We start from the raw sequence: 22642 nt of genomic DNA on the forward strand, positions 1-22642 counted from the left end.
GCAAATTTTGGCTGGGGAGAACCGGGCCTTGGGGAGACACTCCGGCGAGGCTTGGGCCTGCGGGGGAAGTGCCGGTAAAGCCTCCACGCGCCGCAGGCCCTGAACGGCGGCGGCCAGGGCCTGGACTTGCTGTGCCAGGGCATTGAACTGTTCCGGCTGGACCTGAGGAGCTGGGTCAGCCGGAGTTGGAGAATTCTGGACGGAGTGTCCAGGACTTTGCGGGGGACGCCGGGAGACGTTAGAGGTTCCCTTACTTCTCAACTTCATGACTGCTACTCGGGCCCTTCCTCTAGCGCCAACTGTTGCTGGAAATTGGACCCGGGGGCAATCTTCGGTCGAGGAGAGGAAACGACTGTTTGTTCTCACGGCGGGGCGGCGGTCTGTCGGCGGGCGGCGTCCTCCGTCCGGGGCGGTCGGAGAGAAGGAACAGCAGGTCCTCGCAGCGGGGCGGCAATCCGTTGGCTGGCGGCGTCCTCCGTCCGGATGCCTGCACACGAACCGGTGGCCGGGTTCTCCGGCGTCGGCCCTCCGACGCTCAAGTCAGGGAGGGGGCAAATAGTGGGGAGAAGGAGATAAACAGTGATTTTTGGGTGTATGAATGTTCCGATCCCCTCTTGGGAGGCCAAGGCTCCCTTTTATATGCGGGGGTCGGTATACCTGTGATGTAACAGGGCGAGGCCGTAGTACGGCTTGGCATGTTGTTCAGGTCGGCGCTCGGTCAGGCGAATCATTGCACTGATGTCGGCGGTATGGCCGAGATCAGAGACTTATCATAGTCGACTAGACCCTGCTGGGTCGATTTGCCGTGGAGAGCCGGGGATCCGTAGATGTCAGGAGCCATGCGCATTTATTATGGAGTAAGCCGGAAGATTACAGCGGCCATGCGCAATAAATGCCGGAGGGGTGTTAGAGTACGGTCCTCGGACATCGGGGTTTCTCTTAGGTCGGAGGTTTCGGGGTCGGTCGTCTTGTGGCCGAGCGTTCCGAGGTCGGACGCTGACTTCGGCTGTCCGGGGTCGGAGGTTGTACGGCTTCTTAGGGGTATTTATGTCATTTGGGGGGAAACTTTATTCTCCCCAACAGATGCTATCCGTACAAATCAGCTTAATTGACAGCAAAAATACATCCATAAGGTCAGGTAGATGAGGCATATCACAGTTCGTGCCAATGTGGCCTCATGGTAGCATGGCATGAAAGCAAACCATCGGTGCACATATGCAAGGTAGCAATATGATCAAAATTGGTACAAGGGTAAAAACTCATCCAAATCCAAATTGGCCATTATAAGAGAATCAGGTTCCTGTGGTTGCGGAGTTCAATAGATGGATCATTCAGACATATTTCTCTTCACACACTTCATGAAAAATACTTGCACACGTGCGCACACAAGCACATGCTTGCATGCACAAACACAAAACGAAATAAACCATAAAATCTTTACTATAAAATCTCTAGATACTGATATGATAAACGACATCAACAATACAATGCTCAGATGGTTACTGCATTCAAAGATTTACAAATAATATCAAAGACCAGTTTAATTGAATGTTGGCATCCTTTCTTCTATCCTTTCCTGTAAACCTATTGAAACTCAAATCTTGACAAGATAGTGTGCTCAGCCACCAAGAAAAGGAAAACTGTGAGGTGTACAACGGCTATTCACAGATGATGCTGGTTAGTGCCCTTCCTCTTGGATAAATTCCTACTATTAGCCAGTCAACAGTGCCTCAACTCCAATGGGAAACTGAATAAAACGGTCTTCTAGAAAAATCTTCTGAACTGAAATATAACATATAAATTTAGGCCAAACCACCTCCATAATTAGATAGCCACCTCCTAAACTGCCACCACGGTGCCAATCACAGAGACTCCAAGGGCCAGAGGACAGGGTTGACTGTTAAAGGCCTAATACATCAGCAACGAGCAAAACTGTGCGGAAAAGAATGAAGGGCTACACCATGAACAGGTACTCTAAATCCTCTACCGTCAGACGAGTCTGGCGGGAACTTGATTCATCATCTCCAAATGCAGAAGCCACCATTTCCCTCTTTTTTTCCTAGAGAAAAAGTTTTATACATCACTACCACCATAAAAATAGAATGGAATAAAGCAGCTATTAAAGGTCTCGGATGAGTGGCATACTGCCATTTCAGACAGACCAGCAATGCGAAGGAAACATGAGCCAAAACTTGCATGGGAGAGACACATGAAGATGATGCGCTTACTGATGCAATAAGGACAAAGCCAATAATGCAAAATCAAGAAATCTGGGGAAGTTAAATTTTATCTGACAGAAACAATTTGCGATTTTAAAGCAAAAAGTTAAATTTTACCTGCCGCAGCTTTCCCTATTAAACATAACAGACAAGGTTTCTTCACACTTCTATGAGGAAATTATGCTGAGATGTGTTGACATGGGGCATGGGTTCAAGATAAACGTGTCAGGTTTTGTCTCCTCGTATGTTACAGACACCTAGCTTTGCAATTGTATTAAGGTCAAAGTTCACCATCCCAATACCAGATCCCATACCAATACAAATGCCGGTACAGCATTGGTATGCCCTGCAGGGGAATCAGTTCGGCATCCTAAGTCTCGATTTGGTACCAATATAGTACATTACCATCTGATACAAGTTGGTATGCACCGCTATGACAGACCTTTGATTGAGGTGATGAAAACATTTTTGCTTTGTAATAATATGCAACTTCCAATCCTTGCCCTTGTGAGTCCAAATTCCTAAGCAAGTGCAATTAGAATTGAACTACGAGTAAAATAAGAATCTTGCTTATTTATAAACTCCAACCATAGATATTAACCCAGTATCAAAGCTACAATAAGAACCTTCTCTCTAGATGTAGAAGGTCTATAAATTCACAAGCTGATTAAGCACCAATCAATGCAAAAAGGAAACTGTAATCAGATCCCAAGAATTTTCCAAAAGCAAGTTGTCATAAAAATTCAAGGACTCGTTGGTATAAGATTTAATCAATTGAAAGAGCAGCAGAGAAGTTCAGATTGCAGAGCCTACAATGAGAAATTCGCACACCTCAAGCACAGGATTTTTGGGGAATTATTTCCCAAAAAAAGGGTCCACACCTGAAAAGCACAGAGTACCCTAATAGAGACTGAAATGAAGGACAACACTACCAAAGGTAGAAAGGCTGACCATATGATTATTGACTGTTCACCAAATAGCATTTTCTATGGCAACGAACTAAAAACATGGAAGTGTACCACAGATCCAAGCAATGTGTCTAAAGAGCACGATGCACTGATGAGCGCTAGCAACTCTAAACTACTTATCGGATCAATGGCTTGTGATTAAAGATCATCAGATGACCATCAAGATGCAATCATTTTAAAAGATACTCAACATGCCAATGACAGGAACTAGAATCCTCATTTAATCATGTAACTGAGAAAGGAAAACTGCATGCAAAAACACATGGGGCACAGCTAGCACCAAAGGATCCTAATTGGAGGCAGCCAAGATAAAAATAAGTCCAGCAGCAGTGAGAAAATATCTCTTGTCAGTTTCTTGCTAGGTACATATAACCTCCTAGAGTAACAATTAGGTTGGCAAATATGGTACTAAAGAAATAGCAAGGGGTTTTGTTTGAAATAGCTTCCTGGGTTGTAGTTTGTGCCTTAAAAAAATTGTATCAAAAAAGCACCAGCTTGTCTCTTTGCCCACACTCTACAATAGTCTAAATTCTAAAAGTTCAGTGATTAAATAACCAAGAAGGCATGTCTTTCTAACTACCCAAATGGCCTAATAGGATAGGTATGCTTCTCTCTCAGCCTAAGATTCCTTGACCAGGAAAAAGTGCCAAGATAAAGTGTCAATGTCAAGTGGAAAGCCAATCATAAAGCTTTCTCAAACTTTGGTATACTTGATCCTAAATACAACCCCAATGCATGACACAACAATTGACAGTTAACAATAAGGTTGATTAGGAACTTACAAAAATTCAAGTCTTGTACAAGTAGCCCAAACCTATACAACTGGGCAAGTTTGCGCTAAAAAACAAGATGACTGAGAGGTGATCTAATAGTTGTTACACATCTAGGATCTATTCTCCGGCAACAAAGTACTATTGTTGCACATCTTTACCTTGAGTTGCTTTATATTTGCATATTTTCTAACAAAATTGGCTAAGCCAATTTTTCAGCATTACTCCACTCTGCAAATTTGGATGCTAGTGGTGTTGCGTGTATATACAAATCAAAAACACAGGCTATACCTTTGTGCTCTAACAAAATATAGAAATGCTGTACAATATCAGAATCATTAACTTTCAAATATGCTACCATCAAATACTATACGTTCAAAATGGTAGCCATATCAACTAACAATTAAAAAACAAATGGTATACTTCCATACAACTGTAGAATCATTTGTGTGACAACATGGGTCGGTTTATGATAATGATAATCAATGTTAGACACACTCATACACTGCCTTGACTATAGAATTCCATGATAGTGTCTGAGCATCTCTATGAATCTACCTAGCCTTCTCACATATTCCACACAATAGAACTGAAAAGAAGAGGTAAAGAAAGACTAGAAAAATGCAATAAGATACCTGGAGAGCTAAGATGCGATCCTCAACTGTGTCTTTCACCGTTAAGCGAGATACAGTGACAGGACGTGTTTGGCCAATTCGATGTGCTCTGTCAATTGCCTGGTCTTCAGTTGTAGGATTCCACCACAGATCTAGTAGTAGAACATGGCAGGCTGCCACCATATTCAGTCCAAGACTTGCAGCTTTCAAAGACATAATCATCACAGTTACCTACCATAAAGTAATAAATTAGATGGACAAGCATGAAACACAAATCAAAATCTAGATTCAGATAATGAAGAAGTCGAAAGATTTGACATGCAAACCTCTGGAATAGTGTTAAAATCTCTCACAGCTTTCTCCCTAGCAGCAACAGACATTGTCCCATCAAGTCTCCTGTACTGTATACAAGAATCTTTTAGTGGAGTTTCCAACAAATCCAGCATCCTAGTCCACTGGGAGAAGACAATGGCTTTTTCTGTTACTTGACCATGGGAACCTTCAATTGAGTCAGAATGTTTTCTATCATTTGTACCAATTGGAGGACTCATTTTAATAGTACGATCTGTGTTTTGTACAGAACCAGTGGCTACATGACTAGAAATTTTGAAATTACTATTTGAGAAGTACTCGGATCTGGGCAGTGATTGCAAAATCTCAAGAGCAGCTTTTATTTTAGAAGAATTCAAAGGTGAACTATTCCCACACAGCTTAGTTGCATCTGCCAATTCAGGACCAGAATCACCGGAGCAACATGAATCAGCAGGTTGGCCAGATAAAGAGCTTCTTAAAGTCCCTTTTGAAAATACTGAATCAGCATTAAGCCGGCCTTTACAGTGGGCAGAGGGACAGATGTTATCATCCCCAGTAAGATGCTCACAGATGCACTGCTTGCAGAAAACATGCCCACAGATGGTAACAACAGCCTCTTCAGGTGGATCCTGCAGACATCGGAAACATCAAACAATGGAGAACGAATATATTTGCATTCCACTACTAGGACCATCAATCTTCTATCTAAGCAAAGCATAAACAAGAATGGGTTTTTTTAAAAGATGGTGGCTAAGTTAAAATTTAACGAATTTGATGAGGGAAAAAATAGCACAGGAACAATGGGTCAGCATTTTTTTTATAATAAGCAGAAAAAACAGGCTTGGATGACAAAAAAAACTAATCAGCAGAGGGGGGGGGAGGAGGGGAGAGAGAGAGAGAAGAGAACAGGACATGGAGAAGGCCCAGATTTAACTATATTGTTAGTCTTAGACATAAAAAAATCCACATTCAAAAGAACAGATGCAGGAAGATTCTAAAGAGTCATTTTTTCCACCCACATCTTCAAGTAAAAACTTCCATAAATATATATAACTTGCTTGCTTTGAAGTCTGCCATTCATAGAATACCATAATCAGATGATTCGTACTTCCTTGGGCAGAATTTCCAAAATATCCTTAGTCAACAAATTTTTCAACGTCAAATCACATCATATTAGCCATGTACTATATCCTTATAAAGAATTAAAAGCTCATAATGATGAGAAAACATGTCTAGGAGCAAAGATCTTGTGGTAGCAGGATATGAGAATGGAAAAGGGCAAGGTCGTTCTAACTGTAACACGTAAGAGGCACAGCGCCTTGTTTACTTTAACTTGATAATGCTACCTTGACCAGTGTAAAACTTCGCGCGTCTGGATCTGGAATCACCGGATCTAGACCACATCATTACAAATTCCAGTCACAGAACAAATGATGGATCAATTTTCCAAATAAAAGGTACTTGAATTGGTTATTCACGATCCCACTAAAAACACAAAAAATTTGCACGAAAATATCCAACTAATTTTACTGTCCATCTCTTCTACCTAAGTCAGAAACAACTCAATATTTATCGAAAAATATCTGGTTAACTTGGCAACCGTCCATCTTCGCTACCTCCCACTCAGAAGAGCTTTCCTTTTTCTTTTTTCCCCAATTCACCCTGTTTTCTAATATTTGTTTTATTATAAGCTTCTTTTCCAAGTAATAACAGAAATATGTGTGTTTATAGAACCTTGCCTCAGCTGATTGTTTGGCATGATTTTGAGGGACAGACGGTTAAGCACCTAAACCAAGTTCATGATTGAGAAAATTGACACAAACTACAATATAAATTTTAATTTAGTCATTCATTGTGTTTATAGATTTATAGTTTATTTAAAAATACTGATACTACATAGTACAAACTTAGATCAGTAATTTGAAATATTCTCCTTTTTTGTATTATCATTATTTTCCCTTTTTCCTAATTTTATAATTTTTATATTATTTTTAAATATCGTATATCATTTTTGTAATGACGTGAGTTACCCTGTCCAAATTACCAATCCACTTGGTTCAGTCAAAAATCGAGTTTAGTCAGGATTCTGACACTGACCACAACTGGAGGAACTTTTCTAAGTATCTCTTGGGTTATTCAAACAGTTGGTGCAAAAATATTTAATAACTACCCTCCAATGTTCATTCATATCAGGCCTTCTCTCTCCATTTCCTTTAACTTCCTCCTGAGAACAGGCATGTCAGTCTCATTCTCTACATACAAACTTAAAATTAAAAATAAATAGAACTATTTTATAATTTCATATCTTCCTCAGGTTCACTCACATTGTGGAGCCAAGTATGAGCGTTCTTGACTTGTACATTCTCTCTGTCTCTCAGAGGTGTGTGCAAGCATTTGTGCATACATTAATATACGACCATGGATATACATACATGCATTCACACATATACACACATGAATACAAAGAGAACCCCCATGAATCATGTATGCTCATCATGAGCAAGGAGTATTGCACCTCGGTCCATATAAATTAGTTTAACTACCAAATAGTATTATATCCTATCCTACCTAACCTATTCCCATAATTCACACCTTAATAGCGCTCTATTCTTGAACCCAAAAATAGTATAGGTTAAGTTAAATCACATCTAGTCAGTCTGCAGGCTATGTGATTTAGGTGATGAATTGAGGGCTTTGAGAGAAAAATGAATTAAAGCAATCACCTAGAAATATGATAGTAGTAACAGCGAATCACTGATGATATTAGATGTAACAAGATTATTTATATATTTGAATATCACGTTATATTAACTGGGTAGGTCACCATGAAATATTTTTTTCCTGGTTGGATGAGGTTGTCCAAACTCTTAATCAAATCAACTTGATATGAACAGTATTTGCAAAAATCTCCAATGTAATCAAAGTTTGTTATGTGCCAGATTCCAGATGTTGTAACCCAACCAAGGTCATATCTCGAGCTAAAAAAGAGTGAGACCATGAGCTTTGATCAAATTGGATCAGGTCATTGAAGCTCTCAACCTGAACCTTCCAACTTGTTATTGTGTTGGTCTGTGCTACTGAAAGTCAAACCAAGTTCATTAAAACCTTGATCTGCTAGCCTAAAATCAATCCAAGTCCATAGATTCTACCCTCACCGAATTGAGTCGGATCACATTTGAAATTACCCAACCATAGTTGCACTCATATCTCAAGCACAAAATTGCCATTCATCAATTAGTTTTAAAATGCAAATAGAACAGCTATAACTGAAGTTCAGTACTATCCTTATGCTTGATAAAAAATCCAATTGACAATGGAGCAGTTTCCTTGATACTATTATCAAGTCAAAGATACATGGAAAAAAAGCATGCAATTTGTTTTCAATTAGGAATTAATACAAAATAATGCATGTCTTACATGGACCAATATCTCCAAACAAGAAAATATAATGAAAAGAGCATTTGGAAAAAGAAAAGCATCTTGAGAAATTAACTAACACTTACATTGCAGATCGTACAGATTGTCAAACAAGCTGCTAAACATCTCAAAAGACTTTCTACCTTCTCTCTGGGAAGTTTTTTTGCCATCTCCATAGAAGACCTCCAGATAGAGTTAGAATCATATCCTTTTACCAGAAGTGGATGATCACAAGCCTGCCGAAGCCGCAAGAGCATAAATAAAATGTTGACATAATTTTGTTTGACAGTCCCAGCTGCTGCATAAACCTAAGCAAGAAAAAATATTCAAGTTTAGAAAAAATTCAAATTCAGTCTTACAAATTTATATAGAAACTAAAAAACTGGCGGCGCATGAGAACTAAAAACTATAAAATTTTGCATAATAATGAATTCAGGCACAGAGAACATTTTATCTGACCACAACACAGAGAATAACTAAAGCCCAAGGTGGAGTATAAGAACTCTTCATGACAAATTGCACAAAAGCATTTGAAACATAAAAAACCTCGAGGTTCAACAACCTTGCTTTCTGTTTGTTATTACAAATGGTTAACAACCAACATTAGCAGTAGTCAAGACCATCCAAATCCTAGATCAATTATATGCGACCATCAATGACCAGGCATAGATTAAAAATCGGTTCAATTATACGTTTAGAAAAGTGTTGGCAAACAAGATCCCACCTTGAATTGTTCTCGAGATTCAGCTTCTAGAGCAAAATAAAAGGCCCGTTCCTCCTTTGAGAAATCCACCTTTTTTAAAGTGACCGTCTTTGGAGGCAAGGTAATAATTGGTTTTCCATCAATTAGAGCACCTATAAAACAATTTATCAAAGTTAAAACAAATTACAGAATATCAAACATCAAAGCAAATCAAAATCCTCTTTTGACACCAAATACTCAAAAAAGGGGGGGAAAAGATGCAATCACTTACACAAAGAATGGTAAGCAACCTTCTTATGGAAGTAAACAACTAGAAAAAGCAAGAAGGATAATATCAATGGGGCAGATAAACCTAATCTTTATGTGGGACTATCTATGGAATCATTAAGTTGCAATGATATCAAAAATTCAAACCAGAGTTTCTCGTTTCTCCTTTGGAGAAGACAAAAAAACTACAAATGTAGAGTAATACTGTTTCAAGGATCTCGTGAAAGTATTTGGAGACATGCTCCTCAACTTTCATGAAACATATTCGAAATGCAGCTTTGGTAAACAATGACAGATAAAGTAGCTCCAATGAACAATATGAAATCAATGCGAGGCCGCATTAATGCACCAATTAGACACCTAAATCAATAGTGTCCCTTATAACAGGCTTAAAAAAAGGTCGAGGATTTAGAGCTGATCTTTTGCATACGCTATTTGCAGACAATGCAGGTTTGGCCGATAAGATATACGAGGTTGAATATCATGTTGGGATCCGAAAGATAGTTTTTTGGGTAATACACACACATAAAGGAATGCCTCATATACGACTAGTGCTTGGTGGATGATACAATGCACTTTGTGACTGACAAATACCACAAAACCAAAAGGGCAACAAGAATTCATAAGAACGACTATGTTGTAGAAATCAAAATGTTAGGCGTTGAAGAAATAATGAATATTAAAACATAATTTGGGCAAAGAAGAGATAAGGAAGTAGATATATGGTAAGTCTATGAAAGAACAAGACGCATATCCAGTGGAGAAAGCTTAATATTAATGCTTATATATTATGTTCCCAGGGATGACTTTTTAAAATGGTGAGATGATGTCCAGAGGCCAAATAGGGGCCCATTGCGCATTTACCAGAACAAAGAATTTGCACAAAAAAACAAAGTAGAAAACTCTTCATCTATTAGAATCTCAAAGAGTAGTACATGTTTGTGTGTGTTAACCATTCTTGAGTGTGTGAAACACGACTAGATTTAATTAACTGTCGGGAAATAAGTACTTGCTAGCAAAATGAAGTTGTTAAATGAAGAATAAAGCTGGCAAAGCAGGCAGAATATGAAAAGGCTTCAACAGAAGTAGTGGGGAAGGGATTTTAAATAAACATAAATGGATAAAAAACAACAACGGGATAGCAACCATGCAGCAGAAATTAATTAAACAGGCCATGTTGGCACTTCATTATTTGTGAAAATGTGGAGAAACTTTAGAGTTGCTTCCAGAGATTCAAAAGGATATCACACTTTCTCTAAGATATTCTGGAAGTTCAAACCATTTGCTTCTAAGGAGTTTGTAAGCTGATATGAAATTGAACAGTGACATAATAAAATAATAAAAGGATACTTTAAAGAGAAGAGTGTCTTTTCACAGTATTAGACATGATCGCCTAATCAAAATACTTGCATAAGTTTGCAATTTTGACAAAAGAAACCATGTCTTTCACATGCAACCAGACACATCCTAAGCCTAACTCTTGGTCAATAGCACTGTTGGTTTCCCCATCAATATTTTATCATCATCCACATCAAAAGCTATTAACTTGAATGCTTTACACCATTACACTGAGCATCCAGCAGAAAAACAGAAGAAAGCTATCAACATATTCATCTCATATGTTTTGACTTGAGTAGAAATTTAGTAGTCAATTATATAGATAGTTTCAGCATTCAGATCAAACAGTAAAGCACCATGATGCAATTCATAATTAGTTGTATCATTGATATAAACATATTTATATGGATTTTCCCATGCATGACATCCTGCAGAAGTGCACGTCCAGTTCAACCCTAGCATAAAGAGTCTAGAAAGGGGGTGCATCCCATGGTTTCTCAAGAATATTTAAGGGATACAAAAAGAGTTCATCAAAAATGACTGAAAATGAACACGTAAGTGCTAATGGACAAGATCACAAGAACTATAAGTTTAGAGCTACTCAGATTCAGGGATGAAAGCTCTAATTAATCATAGAGTTGGAGTTGCACAAAAATGTAATATTTCATTTGAAGATTAAAAGGAACGTATCATCCATGAAAAATATCAGCCCATATATACTAGGAAAACATGATCTCCTGAGTTCACCTTTAGTGCGGCGCAGCATTATTGTCTTCAGAACAGCTTGAAGCTTTTTGTACCCATTAGGTGGATTCCTACTAATTGGCATCTTTATTTTAGAGCAAAATGACTTATAAACAGCATATGGATCATATCTGAGAAATCTGAAATAGCTATAAAGATCATCAACTGCATTCTGGATGGGAGTCCCAGACAAGCACCATCTTCTTTTGGCTCGCAAACCACAACATGCCCTGGAAACTTGAGTTCTGTGGTTCTTGATGCTTTGAGCTTCATCAAGTATAACTCTGAACCACCCAACTCTTGCAAGAGGTCTAGCAGCAGACTCAAGCAATGGACCATCCGTTGTGTTACCATCCTTCAGATTTTTTGCACTGGAACTACTACTTTTCCTCTTTTTATTGGTTATAGGCCCTGTAGGAACAGTTGATGCATCAGGCTTCCCTTTGTCCTCATCATCTTTATCAACAAGTGGCTGCTTCGGGACCTCCATGCTTACAATAGCATATGTTGTGAGAACAACATCATAGTTGGCGAGCTCATTGGGATCTTTTGTTCGATTACCCCCATGATATACCAGAACTGATAAATTGGCTTTGCTGGTGACTTTGTTTTGCAGTTCTTCAGCCCATTGTCGAAGAACACTTGTAGGGCAAACAACCAAAGTTCCAGCTGCTGGCCTGCTCTTCACTGCCATCACAGAGTTCTCTCTTTTCACAGGCTTACTGTTCACCACAGAACTTGAATTGCGAGGCTGCTTGATAAGATTAAGCTCGGAGACATCATCGTCATCAGTGTCATCGTCCAGATTCAAAGTTTCAAATTCATTTTGTTTATCTGTTCCAGGACAAGATCTTGGCGATGGAGATCTTTCCGTCAGGATAAGTGCTATAGTAGATATTGTTTTACCCAATCCCTGTAAGATAGACATGAAGCCAACTAAATCTATATGAGGTTCCGCAATATGATGTATACAAATAAGCTATTAAGCAAAACCTGGTCATCTGCAAGAATCCCTCCAGAGCAATGCGGACTAGCAGTCTCCTTTTGTACCATCCATGACAAAGCTATTTTCTGTCCAACAGTGTCGCTTTAGTTAAACACATGAAGAGGACAATACCCAGAAGTTACCTCATAAATCATAAAATTAATAATGTAACCCAACCCAGACCTGGTGTCTCAATAGAGAAACAGCTAAAAGTCCTTCTGGTGGGGTAGTTTCAGATTTTGGCTGAGCAAGATCCTGTCAAACAACTAAGCTTCAGTTTCATCATGACTGTACAAATCTACAGAAATAATAGTAGAGACTCTAAAAACTGAGTATCAGAACAAAATAAAAATCAGCATTCTTAAACACAACAAACAAGGAGAAAGGGTAGAATAGTTTGAAAAAAAGTATGATTAAATGGCCTGAATGAGGAAAATGGGGTATGATGGTAATGAAAAAATGCCTCAGTTTAATAACATATGATGATGATACATTTCAAAGTAAATTATATGAGAGCTGTAGAACAAGCTAACTATGAAAGAGATGCCACTGAGAATTGTGTCATGTTCTGGAATAAAGATAAAGAAGAAATGCTCTCTTGAAGATACAGCTAACATAATCAAGCACTTTAGGCACATAAATTGTTTTTTAGAACTAATAAAATTTAACATTAAAATGACTATGACAGGTAACAGGGTCAAACTACACCAACATACTCCTATCAGCTAAATATTTTTCTGGTCTTCCTTGAAACACACCAAAAAAATTTCAATCAATTTTCCACATCTCTATGCACAGTAAAGTTAAGTGACAGATTGGAAGCACAAAGGAAACACAAAAAGATTAAGGGTCAAAAAATCAATTGATGAAGGGATGTCTATAGAATGAAATTATAATGGGACTGAATGAAAAATAGGCCCCAGTCAAAATTGGCAGCAAAGAAACACCATTGCATAATTAATTTAATTATTCTGGATAATATTATCCTAAAAATAAAGAAATTAATAAAAACATGTCTGATAGAATTAGAGTTGGATGGATAAAGTAAAGACATATATCTGACAGAATCAGAGTTTGGTGGATAAAGTGAAGAGTTCTTTTTGGGTGCCTCTGATCAACATATGCATTGGCAATTTGAGAGAAAGAAAACTGAAAAAAAAAAAACTGAGAGCAAATAATGCCCACATGCAAAAAATATATTGTAGGGATAAGAATGCATAAATGGATATGTTGTAAAGGAATGAGCATACTGAAAAGATGCATCAAATTGCACCAAGGACAAAATGACAGAGATCAATGAAGATGGTATTCACATGTATAGAAAATAATTTGAGAAGGCCCAAAAATCGAGAGGTGCTTGATTCTATGTTGAGATACAGGATAGATAAAGGGAGAACCTTAAACTAACATATCGATTTGGAAAAGCATGCATTAAGTTAGTAATTGGTGGGAAGGGATTCATGTATGCTAATCCAAAGCGTTGATGCAAGACTTCATCAATAGATAGCACTGTGAAGAGGACATTTAAGATTTAGCAGTTTTATAATTCCATCAAAAATGATTTTTCAGTTCGAAAATTGTTTGGGTTGTTCGGCATGTAAAGCTGAGAAAAGGATGGCTGAAGCAAGTAAATAGCTACTTCATTTTTTTTCAGTTTCATTATATGAAATCAGTTACCAAACAAACCTGCACAGGTTTAGACCAAAACAACTAAAATAAATCCAAGTCATTTGATTACCTACAAATTCATGTTTCAGCCTCTTCTTTTTCTGATTAATGGTTGATTTTAGATATCGCTATTGTTGTGTTTTTTACTTCACAAATTCATATCAGAGAATGTCGGAGAGTCAACATGCACAATCCGCACAAACTTACACATTGAAACTTTTCTAATTTGATATTAATTATTGCATATATAGTATGTTTTAAGAACTCCAATTGCATCATATTTTTAATACTATAATTAGCATTATATTCTTGATCTCAGACTAAATCAACTAACATTTGCAGATAATATTGATTAAATTTGTGAACAGAATCCATAGTGAAGTTAATAGTTTGTAACTACATATTTAAATGAGAAAAAAAAAGATATCCGAACATCTTTTAAAAATGTAGTCAAAAAGATATCTTCAAGAATGTAACAAGTTAGTTTTAAAGATGTGACTATCAGTAAAGCTTATTTGCAAACCTGTAATGCAATTCGGTAAGTTAATCTCTCATCGTCTGTCTTAAGTCTCATCCCTCCTAAACCAGGGTGATAAGGGCCAGCAAATCCAGATTGTTGTGACAGTGAATGAGGATTTATGTGCACTGGTGGGGGAGGGGGATGGGCAGGATCACTGATATCATCAAGGACACATATATCAGCATCATCATCCACACTTATGCTGCTTCTTGAGAGATTCTTTTGGACAGCATTATAACTTGCGTTGGGAATACCACTCTGTTTGTGATGAGATTCTGGCATCTGATCTTCTGTTTCATTCTTTGGGAAAGTTGTTTGCTTTTTATTGTGCAAATTTACCTTAGAATCAGGCACCAATAGTTTTGATGGATCAACTGCATATCTATCAACATTATCAGAAGTTGAGTTTCTGCTAGAGGGTAGGGGAGAAGAATCTGAGCTAGATTCACTCCTGAAATTCACATCCTCATAAAGATTCTGCTCAGCAAATAATGTTTCTGACAAATTTGCGTCCAATCCTACGATAGAGGGCTCTAACATCAGTTCGCTAGTTCCACATGAATTCTGAGATAAAAACAGTTGATCTTCTCTTTTAGCCTTCATATGTCCCGTTGTTTCCTTTTCATGTGACAAAAATGGCTGGGAAAATTGACCTGGAAAGAACTGACTTAAGTCATAGTTAGCATCACCAGTAGCATACTCTCTATATAATGTTGAACAACTCCCTCTACCACCGTCTGCGATACCAGTAGTTTGACTAGCGTACAACTCAGCAAGTAATGTATCAGGTAAAGCTGCATCAGAACTCATAGATGAATAGATAGAGTGTGATGGACAGAGATTTCCTTCCTGCACTGAAGAATCTGGCACAGCAACTGTATTTACATTACTATGCATTCCGTCACTTAATCCAGGTTTTTCCATCAAAATTGTATTTGATGAATCTGAAACAGGAAAACAAACACTTAGTGATACAACCAAATATTTCAAACATAAAAACAATTTCATTGAGAAAAAAAGGTGTTTCACTTGTTTCTCCATTTTGCAGCATACAAAGATATGACATACTATCTGCATCTGATTCAGACTCTTTGGCCCCTGTTTGAAACAATTTTTACCTCTCATTTGCTTAAAGTCCTTCTCTTGGTCATTGTCTGAGTAGAAACCATTGCCAAAGCCTGCATATGGTAAGTAAAGTAGGCCCTCTCCTTCAGCATTATCAAGAGGGGCGTTGCAATTTGGTAAATTATTCTGCAACTGTTGGTGGTCAAAGTTGCCTGTCATCAAACTGTTAAAGGAGTTCTCAACTAAATCCATCGAACTAGGGTTATAGTCTGAAGTTGAAAGACTTAACCAGTTAGATGAATGATTTGAAGGAAAACAATGGTAGTTCGCCAAGGTGGAGTCAGGAAGCTGTATTTCATGACTCATCTCATTATTCACAGACAGTGGATGACAGCTAGAACTTAAGTTGTTAAAGCTTCCTTCAGGCTTAGAAAGTAACTCAGAGCCAGTTTCTTGCTTACAATCAGATGCATCCATACTATCTGATGTATCCCATTGAGCTGATCTCAGTTCTCCGCTGAAGTCTTCCAGAACTGCTGTAGGTTCTGAAAAACCTGAGTCAAATATAAAGAGAGAGGGAAAGAGAAGTGTCACACATGACATATCTTTTAGCAGGATTAGTAAGTTAACTTACAGATGTCAGATTCCAACACAGTTGGAAAAAGCAATCAGATTCAACATATTACCTGCTTGAGTCCAAAAGGCCTTCTCAGGATTGAGCAGGCCAGGAGACAGTTTCCCCTGACCCAAATCTTTTAGAGTATCCTGAGGATTTATATTTACAACCATTCAGCATACAGAAAGGAGGAAATTTATGCCAGAAAATGAAGCAAACAAAAACAAAATGAGGAATAAAAATACACCTAAAAAGATAGCATTGTTCAAAATTGTCATTTTTTTAGGGAAAAAAGGCTTGTATATCTCTACTCCACTTGGGAAAAAAACAGTTACTAGAACTTCATAATTCCCAAAGACAAAAGTCTGTTTAAATTAGAATACTAAATAAAGTGGATGACTTTCTTTGCTTCTAGTCTCGAATCTTTATCGGCTGAATGAAAATGTTAAACTTCCAAACATGCCAGGATAGCATTTTAATCCAGGGTGTTCTTGGTTGCATATTTTTCCAATGGGAGTGGGGGTTGCAGTTGTTACTGTTGCACATCCAGATGATTCGCTATATAGCAGTCCTGATGTGTTTGGCTAGCACAAAAACAACATATGAGAAATGATTCTACATTGTCTGGCACATTGTAAATTGTCATCCAGATGTTTTAGATCGAGATAATGGCTTAACTGAGAAGAGAGGAAAGTTTACAATTTTGCCATGGATAAGCAGTGGTGGTGGTGGTTGCAAGAGGGGGCATTAGGCCAAGTTCAATTCCAAATTGATGGCCTTAACTCAATGATACCTGTATAACATACAAGTTAGATAGACCAGGTAACCAACTATCCAGAAAAATCCAACTTTTTTAAGTTGAACATGGATCTTTGAAGCATTTCTTGTGGCATCTGGTCTGGTCAGATCAGCTCTTGTTTGCCCACACTATATGCAACCAAGTTTAGGGTAGAAACCCCTAACTGGCCCACTTATACCGACATACCCTATTGGCGATGCAAGGCAAGGAGAAGAGCATATGTATTTAAAGACCTTATGCAAGAACTGCAAAGGATATTCAAGTTTTAGATCTACAATTTACAACTTTTGATTTTACATACTTAGACCAAAAAAGAAGTGAAATGCCAAAAAGCTGCAAGAAACAAAAATTCATAAAAATAATTTCCAGAACCCGTTTTGCATGCAAACACACATAACCAGAATCAAGACTATCACCATCCTTTTTGCATGTACCACAGAATCATGATATAGCAAGAGCTTACATGTATTTGAAATTGCAATTTATGATATTTACACCACGTGTTTAGTTCTGCATTGAAGTTTCAGAATTACCCTAAAATCATGAAATTGAGAAAAGTTTTGACTAGAATTTTCCAAATTCACATTTTCTCTGAATGTCATCTAAACTTTTTCCATTTTTGAACCTCATTCTTTTAACAATCAAAAACTTCCTAAAAAGATCTCAATTTGAAATTCAAAACTTGTAAATGGAAAAAGAAAAAAAAAGGCATAAAACCAAATTTGAAATAAAAAACCTTTAATCACAGACATAGTCACTCTTCACTTTTCTTTTTTTTAAGAAATGCAATTGTGGGCTCTAAATTACATGGGCTCCAAATTGCACTTCTTCAAGGCAATCTTCCAGCAGCCAATGTGAGCAGAACATCACAACCAAAGAGGTTTTAATTGAAGATAAATTACTATTTCGGTCATTATTTCCATATTCAAACTCTAATTTAGATAATTCTAAATGTGTTAGAAGCTCATTTAATAATCTGTAGATGTGCTTTTTCTTCCTTAATTTAAAGCATGTATTTTTTTTTCTTGGTGAGCCAATGTTGCACATGCTATTCTAGTAAGAAAACCTACAATATGCCTTAAGCACCAATTTTTCAGAACCATATTGCCCGTAGTGCCACTACCTGACTTCACACCAGTCAGTATTTTTAGCTTTTGTTGCACCACACTGGTCTGTGAGTAAACATACTATACTTGGGTAGTCTCATGCAGATGTCCTTGACATTGAACTAGAAGAAATCTACCCACTATGAAATCAGAAAGAAGAACGGTCAGTGACCCAGGTAGTTTTTGCCAACCTTTGCTTAGACAGGTAATCCCCTGACTCTAAAGGATGGAAGTGTAAAAAACACTTGCATAAAATTTCAGCTATCCATTCTCCATGTGCTGGAGGTGTTCCACAACGATCATACCTCCATGGCATGCCAAGAAGGATATGTGCAACATCCATATAAACAATGTAAAACTGGACTATAACTCTCAGACGGCCCATAAGCAGTTGCTTTGTCTTCATTATCCAACCATCAAATTCAATTTAGGGATAAAATTGGAAAAGATGTTTTCTAAAGTAGCATTACCGACCAAGGAAAATTAGTATAGTCAAAGCTCAAAACCATCTTTTTCTTGTTCATCAATCAAGGAAGACATATTTTTTCAACGAGGGAAGAAAAACCTCTCGATATTGAGAACAAAATCGTGAGGCAAACACCCGCTTTACAATTCCCTAAGTATAGATATGGCAATATGATGAATACAGTGTGCACTTACGAAAGGAAGGCCCGCATCGTGTTTTTTGACTGAGAAAAAAAAATGAATCATGCACTCGATTCCCAGTCAAGACTCGAGAATACAAAATTATAAAACTATTCCCAACATGGAACCAGAATAGATTGATTCTCCAGCAAAAGATAACATAGCCGATGATCCCAAGAAAACAGTTTCCCCCGGTTCGATCAAAATTCAAACTGAAAACCCAAAATAGAATACCCATGGACTCAAAAACAGAAACAAGCAAGTCGATGATCAAAGAAGGAGAGATCGGACTCACCGAGGAAGGAACCTTCGAGGTGCCAAGGTTCTCGTCGAAGCCCTGCGATAGGCCAGGGTCCTCGGCGAAGCCCTGCGATGGGCCAGGGTCCTCATCGAGGATCACAAACAGCTCGTCGATGGTGATGGAGAGATTATCGGTGGAGCTGCCGTTCACCGCATCGGAATCGAAGAAGGAGGCGTTCGTTGGGTTCTCTACCGCGTCCCCCATCAGCGTCGCACAAGATCATGGGAAGTCGAAACCCTAGACTCCTCCACCCTCCGCCCCACCCCTCTCTCCGAGACCAAATTCCTCCGCCGCGCGGCCGCACTGATCCGAGGGGGTTCTCGTCGGCCCTCAAGATTCAAGAATCCAGGAAGGGGAGAGAGGGGGGTCGCGAAATAGGGGCGAAAAAGACGGGGGCAGGAACGTGGAAAGAAGAATTGCGGGGGTGATGTGCGGTGAGGTGGCTGCGGCGGAGTATAAATAGGAGGGAGGTTGGGTGGGGGAAAAGATCAGGAAAGGGGGGCTTGATTCGGAGGAGGAGGATGGGGTGGGTTTATCATTTTTTAACTTTCCATCCGCTGTTGTGGACGCGTGAGTCAAGTCGTCGTTTCCTAAACTGGGGCGGAGAACGAGGACGAGAAGGAGCCGTGTTCATCCCGGAATTTCCCCACGCCTTTTTCGGTTTTTACTCATTCGCGCGCGCCTCTGATTCCGATGGAAAGCAGGATCACCGACTTAATTACCATGATGACATATAATGAATAGGAGCCTATGGAGGTGAGAAGAGGAGCCGCGCTTTATTAAAACCTAGGAAGGTCTTGTTTCGTGAATAATAAGGACGTACCGACCGTTGCATACTTAGGCATGCAGCATGCCCCATTCATATACTTAGATTTTAATATAAAAAAAAAGATGGCATTGATAGGACAGAAAAATAAAAACTAAAAGATATGAAAATGATGTTACATGATCCTTACAACTTATGTCCCTCTTCATGATATGATATTTTTTGATGTGCTTAAGGATGGCAAAAGGTAATCTATACATTGGTGCATGTGCTTTAAATGTTGATTGTGTGGGTGCATAATATGAAGAGTAACATGTATGTAGGGTAATGGAGGATGGTTTTGATCTCCTTGCATGATTATCTTACTAACACAAGCAACATTTTGGATCGATGTGATTGTCTCTTTCTCTCTCTCTATCTCAAAGCAACAATAGCTCTAAGTAGAGTGTATTTATAAGTGCAATTAGATATATGAGATGAAACTCTCTAGATGAAAGGTTTCACAAGATTGGTGTTGCGTGACTGGATTTAAAAATTTTAATATTATGCATAGTAACAATTGACATTTTAAACTTTGTAGTAGTAGTGGTATGTTGTGATATGCATTGCATTTATTGGTTGCCATTTGTGACAAATAATTGGGAGAAAATAGAAGTACAAATAGATTTGTTCTTGGAGAAAGCTTATTGATGATATTGAAACTAAGTTCGCGATGTAATTGCATGTTTAATGGATTAAGCTTTGATTGCAATTAACTTTTTTAGCTTCAATAAATGTCTGCCAACAAGACTAACAAGTAGGCCATTAACTATAGCATATAGCCCTTTTCAAATATATAACAAACAAATATTAATTTGTAGTTAAAATATCCAAGCTTTGCCTTTTCTCTTTTATAATGCCCTCCTTAAATTTTAAAAAACCATCTTTTTAATATGCTTAATAAAATCTTTAATTACAATGCAAAAAATATTTGTAGAACTTCTAGTATCCCCACATAAATATTTCTATCACCACATCTAATAAATTTGAAGATTACTTTAAATAAATGCCATCCTTCTCTTTTAAATATTTTTGTTTTATGATGATTGTCATAATTCTCCCTTTTTGTTTGTAAGATGGATGTACTACAAGTACATCTATGAGAATTAACATACAAAATTTTCACAAAAAAAGAAGAAAGAAATGACTAGTGATCCCACAAGGTAACCCCTATGTAATTGGCCATATAAGACACAGACCAATCTAGGGAATCCAACATCAACATGTAATCCTGGATAAGTGGGTGAGCACCATTAATCTCAAGGGTCATGTGTGATAGCCATTAACAGTAATTGTGCTTGAGTCCCGCTAAATCACAATAGGAGATGCCTTAAGGTCTTTATATTAGAGGCCACTCCTTTCCATGCTCCATGCAGCTTGGCAATCAAGACAATCATATCAAATAATCGGGTACCTCCATATCTCTAATAACAATGGCTGCTCCAAATGAGCCTCTTTATCATGTATACAGCTATCAAAGTTGATCTTAAAGAAACAAGGAGGTGATAACTTCCATGAGAAAGAGATCATCTAAGGCGATGTAGAGTCTGTAGATGGAGAGCTGTAGATATCCTTTGTTGTAGAAGAACCCTTGATGGCAATGGCCTGGATGAACTTAGAGGCTTGAATAGAAGCTCTCAACCAAATCAACCTATGGCTTCGTGGTTTTCTCCAAAAGAAACGGCCATTCCATGCCAGCTAGATGTAATAAGCAATGTAGCATGTAAAGATCATCTCATTCCTGTGCCATTTGCTATAAGCTTTCTCCTTCAGTCTAGAAGAATTGACCTAAAGAGAGAGAGGGGATAGCAAGGAGTTTGTAAGTAGGGCCACCTAGCACATATTTGAAGCTAGCTTGGACTCCTGCACCTCGAGACAAAAGGCCAAGTGAGGTGGAAGCTACACTGCATGCCGATATGATATGGCCGGAAATGGGAGATGGTTCAAGCCACCTTTCATATGAAGAGAGCAACCCCTAGATGAATGTGGAGTATCCAACCTCAGGCTATAGTATAAGTAGAATTAGGCATGGGCAAAAATAGACTATAAAGATCACCCACCTTAAAGGCAAGCCGGAGGATGGACCTCACTCCAATCTATCCGCCCTATTAAGGCCTGAAACTACCATAAACAAAATTCTATCACCCAAATCTGCACTAAAAAGTTGATGGATGAGTGGAGAGTTCCACCTCCTCCTCCCAAGCACTAGAAGATCTTTGACAAATTATCCGCGCAAGAAGCTAATATAGTGGGTAAGGAGAGTAGAAGAGATCCAAGAATTATGAAGAACATCAATGGATGCTTCATTGCCAATAGACCATCTAATGTTGGAGAAGACCATCAGAGCATAAGAGTAAATCCTCTTCCAAATAGAAAAAAAAATTCGATGCCGAATCTAGTGGCGAGGATTTGAACGACTACCCATATTTTGCCCTCATTATCGAGCAGCAGAGGCTGTAATGTCCAACATGAGTCGAGTCGCCCGCTTGGTCATCATGGCCTCTTCTTTTGCAAACCAAGGAGGGGATTTCAAGCCCTCCATATCGAATAGGCTAGCACGCTCAGTCCCATGAGAGTAGATGGATTCTTTTGAAATGATCGGATTTGGCCCACCGAGAATTCCTCATAATATTCCGAAGTCTTTGCATGACATCCTTGAGGATAATGGAGTTGGTCATCAGGAAGGTAGCACTGCTAACACCGACTTGATTGGAGTGACCCTATCCATCATAGATTATGTCTTCTATTTTCAGCCCTCCAATTTGTCTAGAAACTTTTGT

The 22642-nt window shown here is 38.4% G+C and overlaps 1 protein-coding gene across 1 annotated transcript; it reads right to left on the bottom strand.

Annotated features, from left to right (window-relative positions):
• Positions 1-1422: 1422 nt before the first annotated feature.
• Positions 1423-19556, bottom strand: LOC103714612 (helicase-like transcription factor CHR28). Its single transcript, XM_008801920.4, has 12 exons — positions 19052-19556; positions 16277-16355; positions 15644-16144; positions 14529-15469; positions 12521-12592; positions 12346-12423; positions 11356-12265; positions 9025-9155; positions 8387-8608; positions 4898-5512; positions 4593-4802; positions 1423-2059 (listed from the first exon to the last, which is right to left on the bottom strand). Exons 1-12 carry the CDS (start codon positions 19259-19261, stop codon positions 1955-1957), a joined length of 4074 nt encoding a protein of 1357 aa, XP_008800142.2. The 5' UTR covers positions 19262-19556; the 3' UTR covers positions 1423-1954.
• Between the last annotated feature and the right edge of the window lie 3086 nt (positions 19557-22642).

The sequence above is a fragment of the Phoenix dactylifera genome, chromosome 11 (assembly GCF_009389715.1).
Source record: "Phoenix dactylifera cultivar Barhee BC4 chromosome 11, palm_55x_up_171113_PBpolish2nd_filt_p, whole genome shotgun sequence".
Classification (NCBI taxonomy): Eukaryota; Viridiplantae; Streptophyta; class Magnoliopsida; order Arecales; family Arecaceae; genus Phoenix; species Phoenix dactylifera.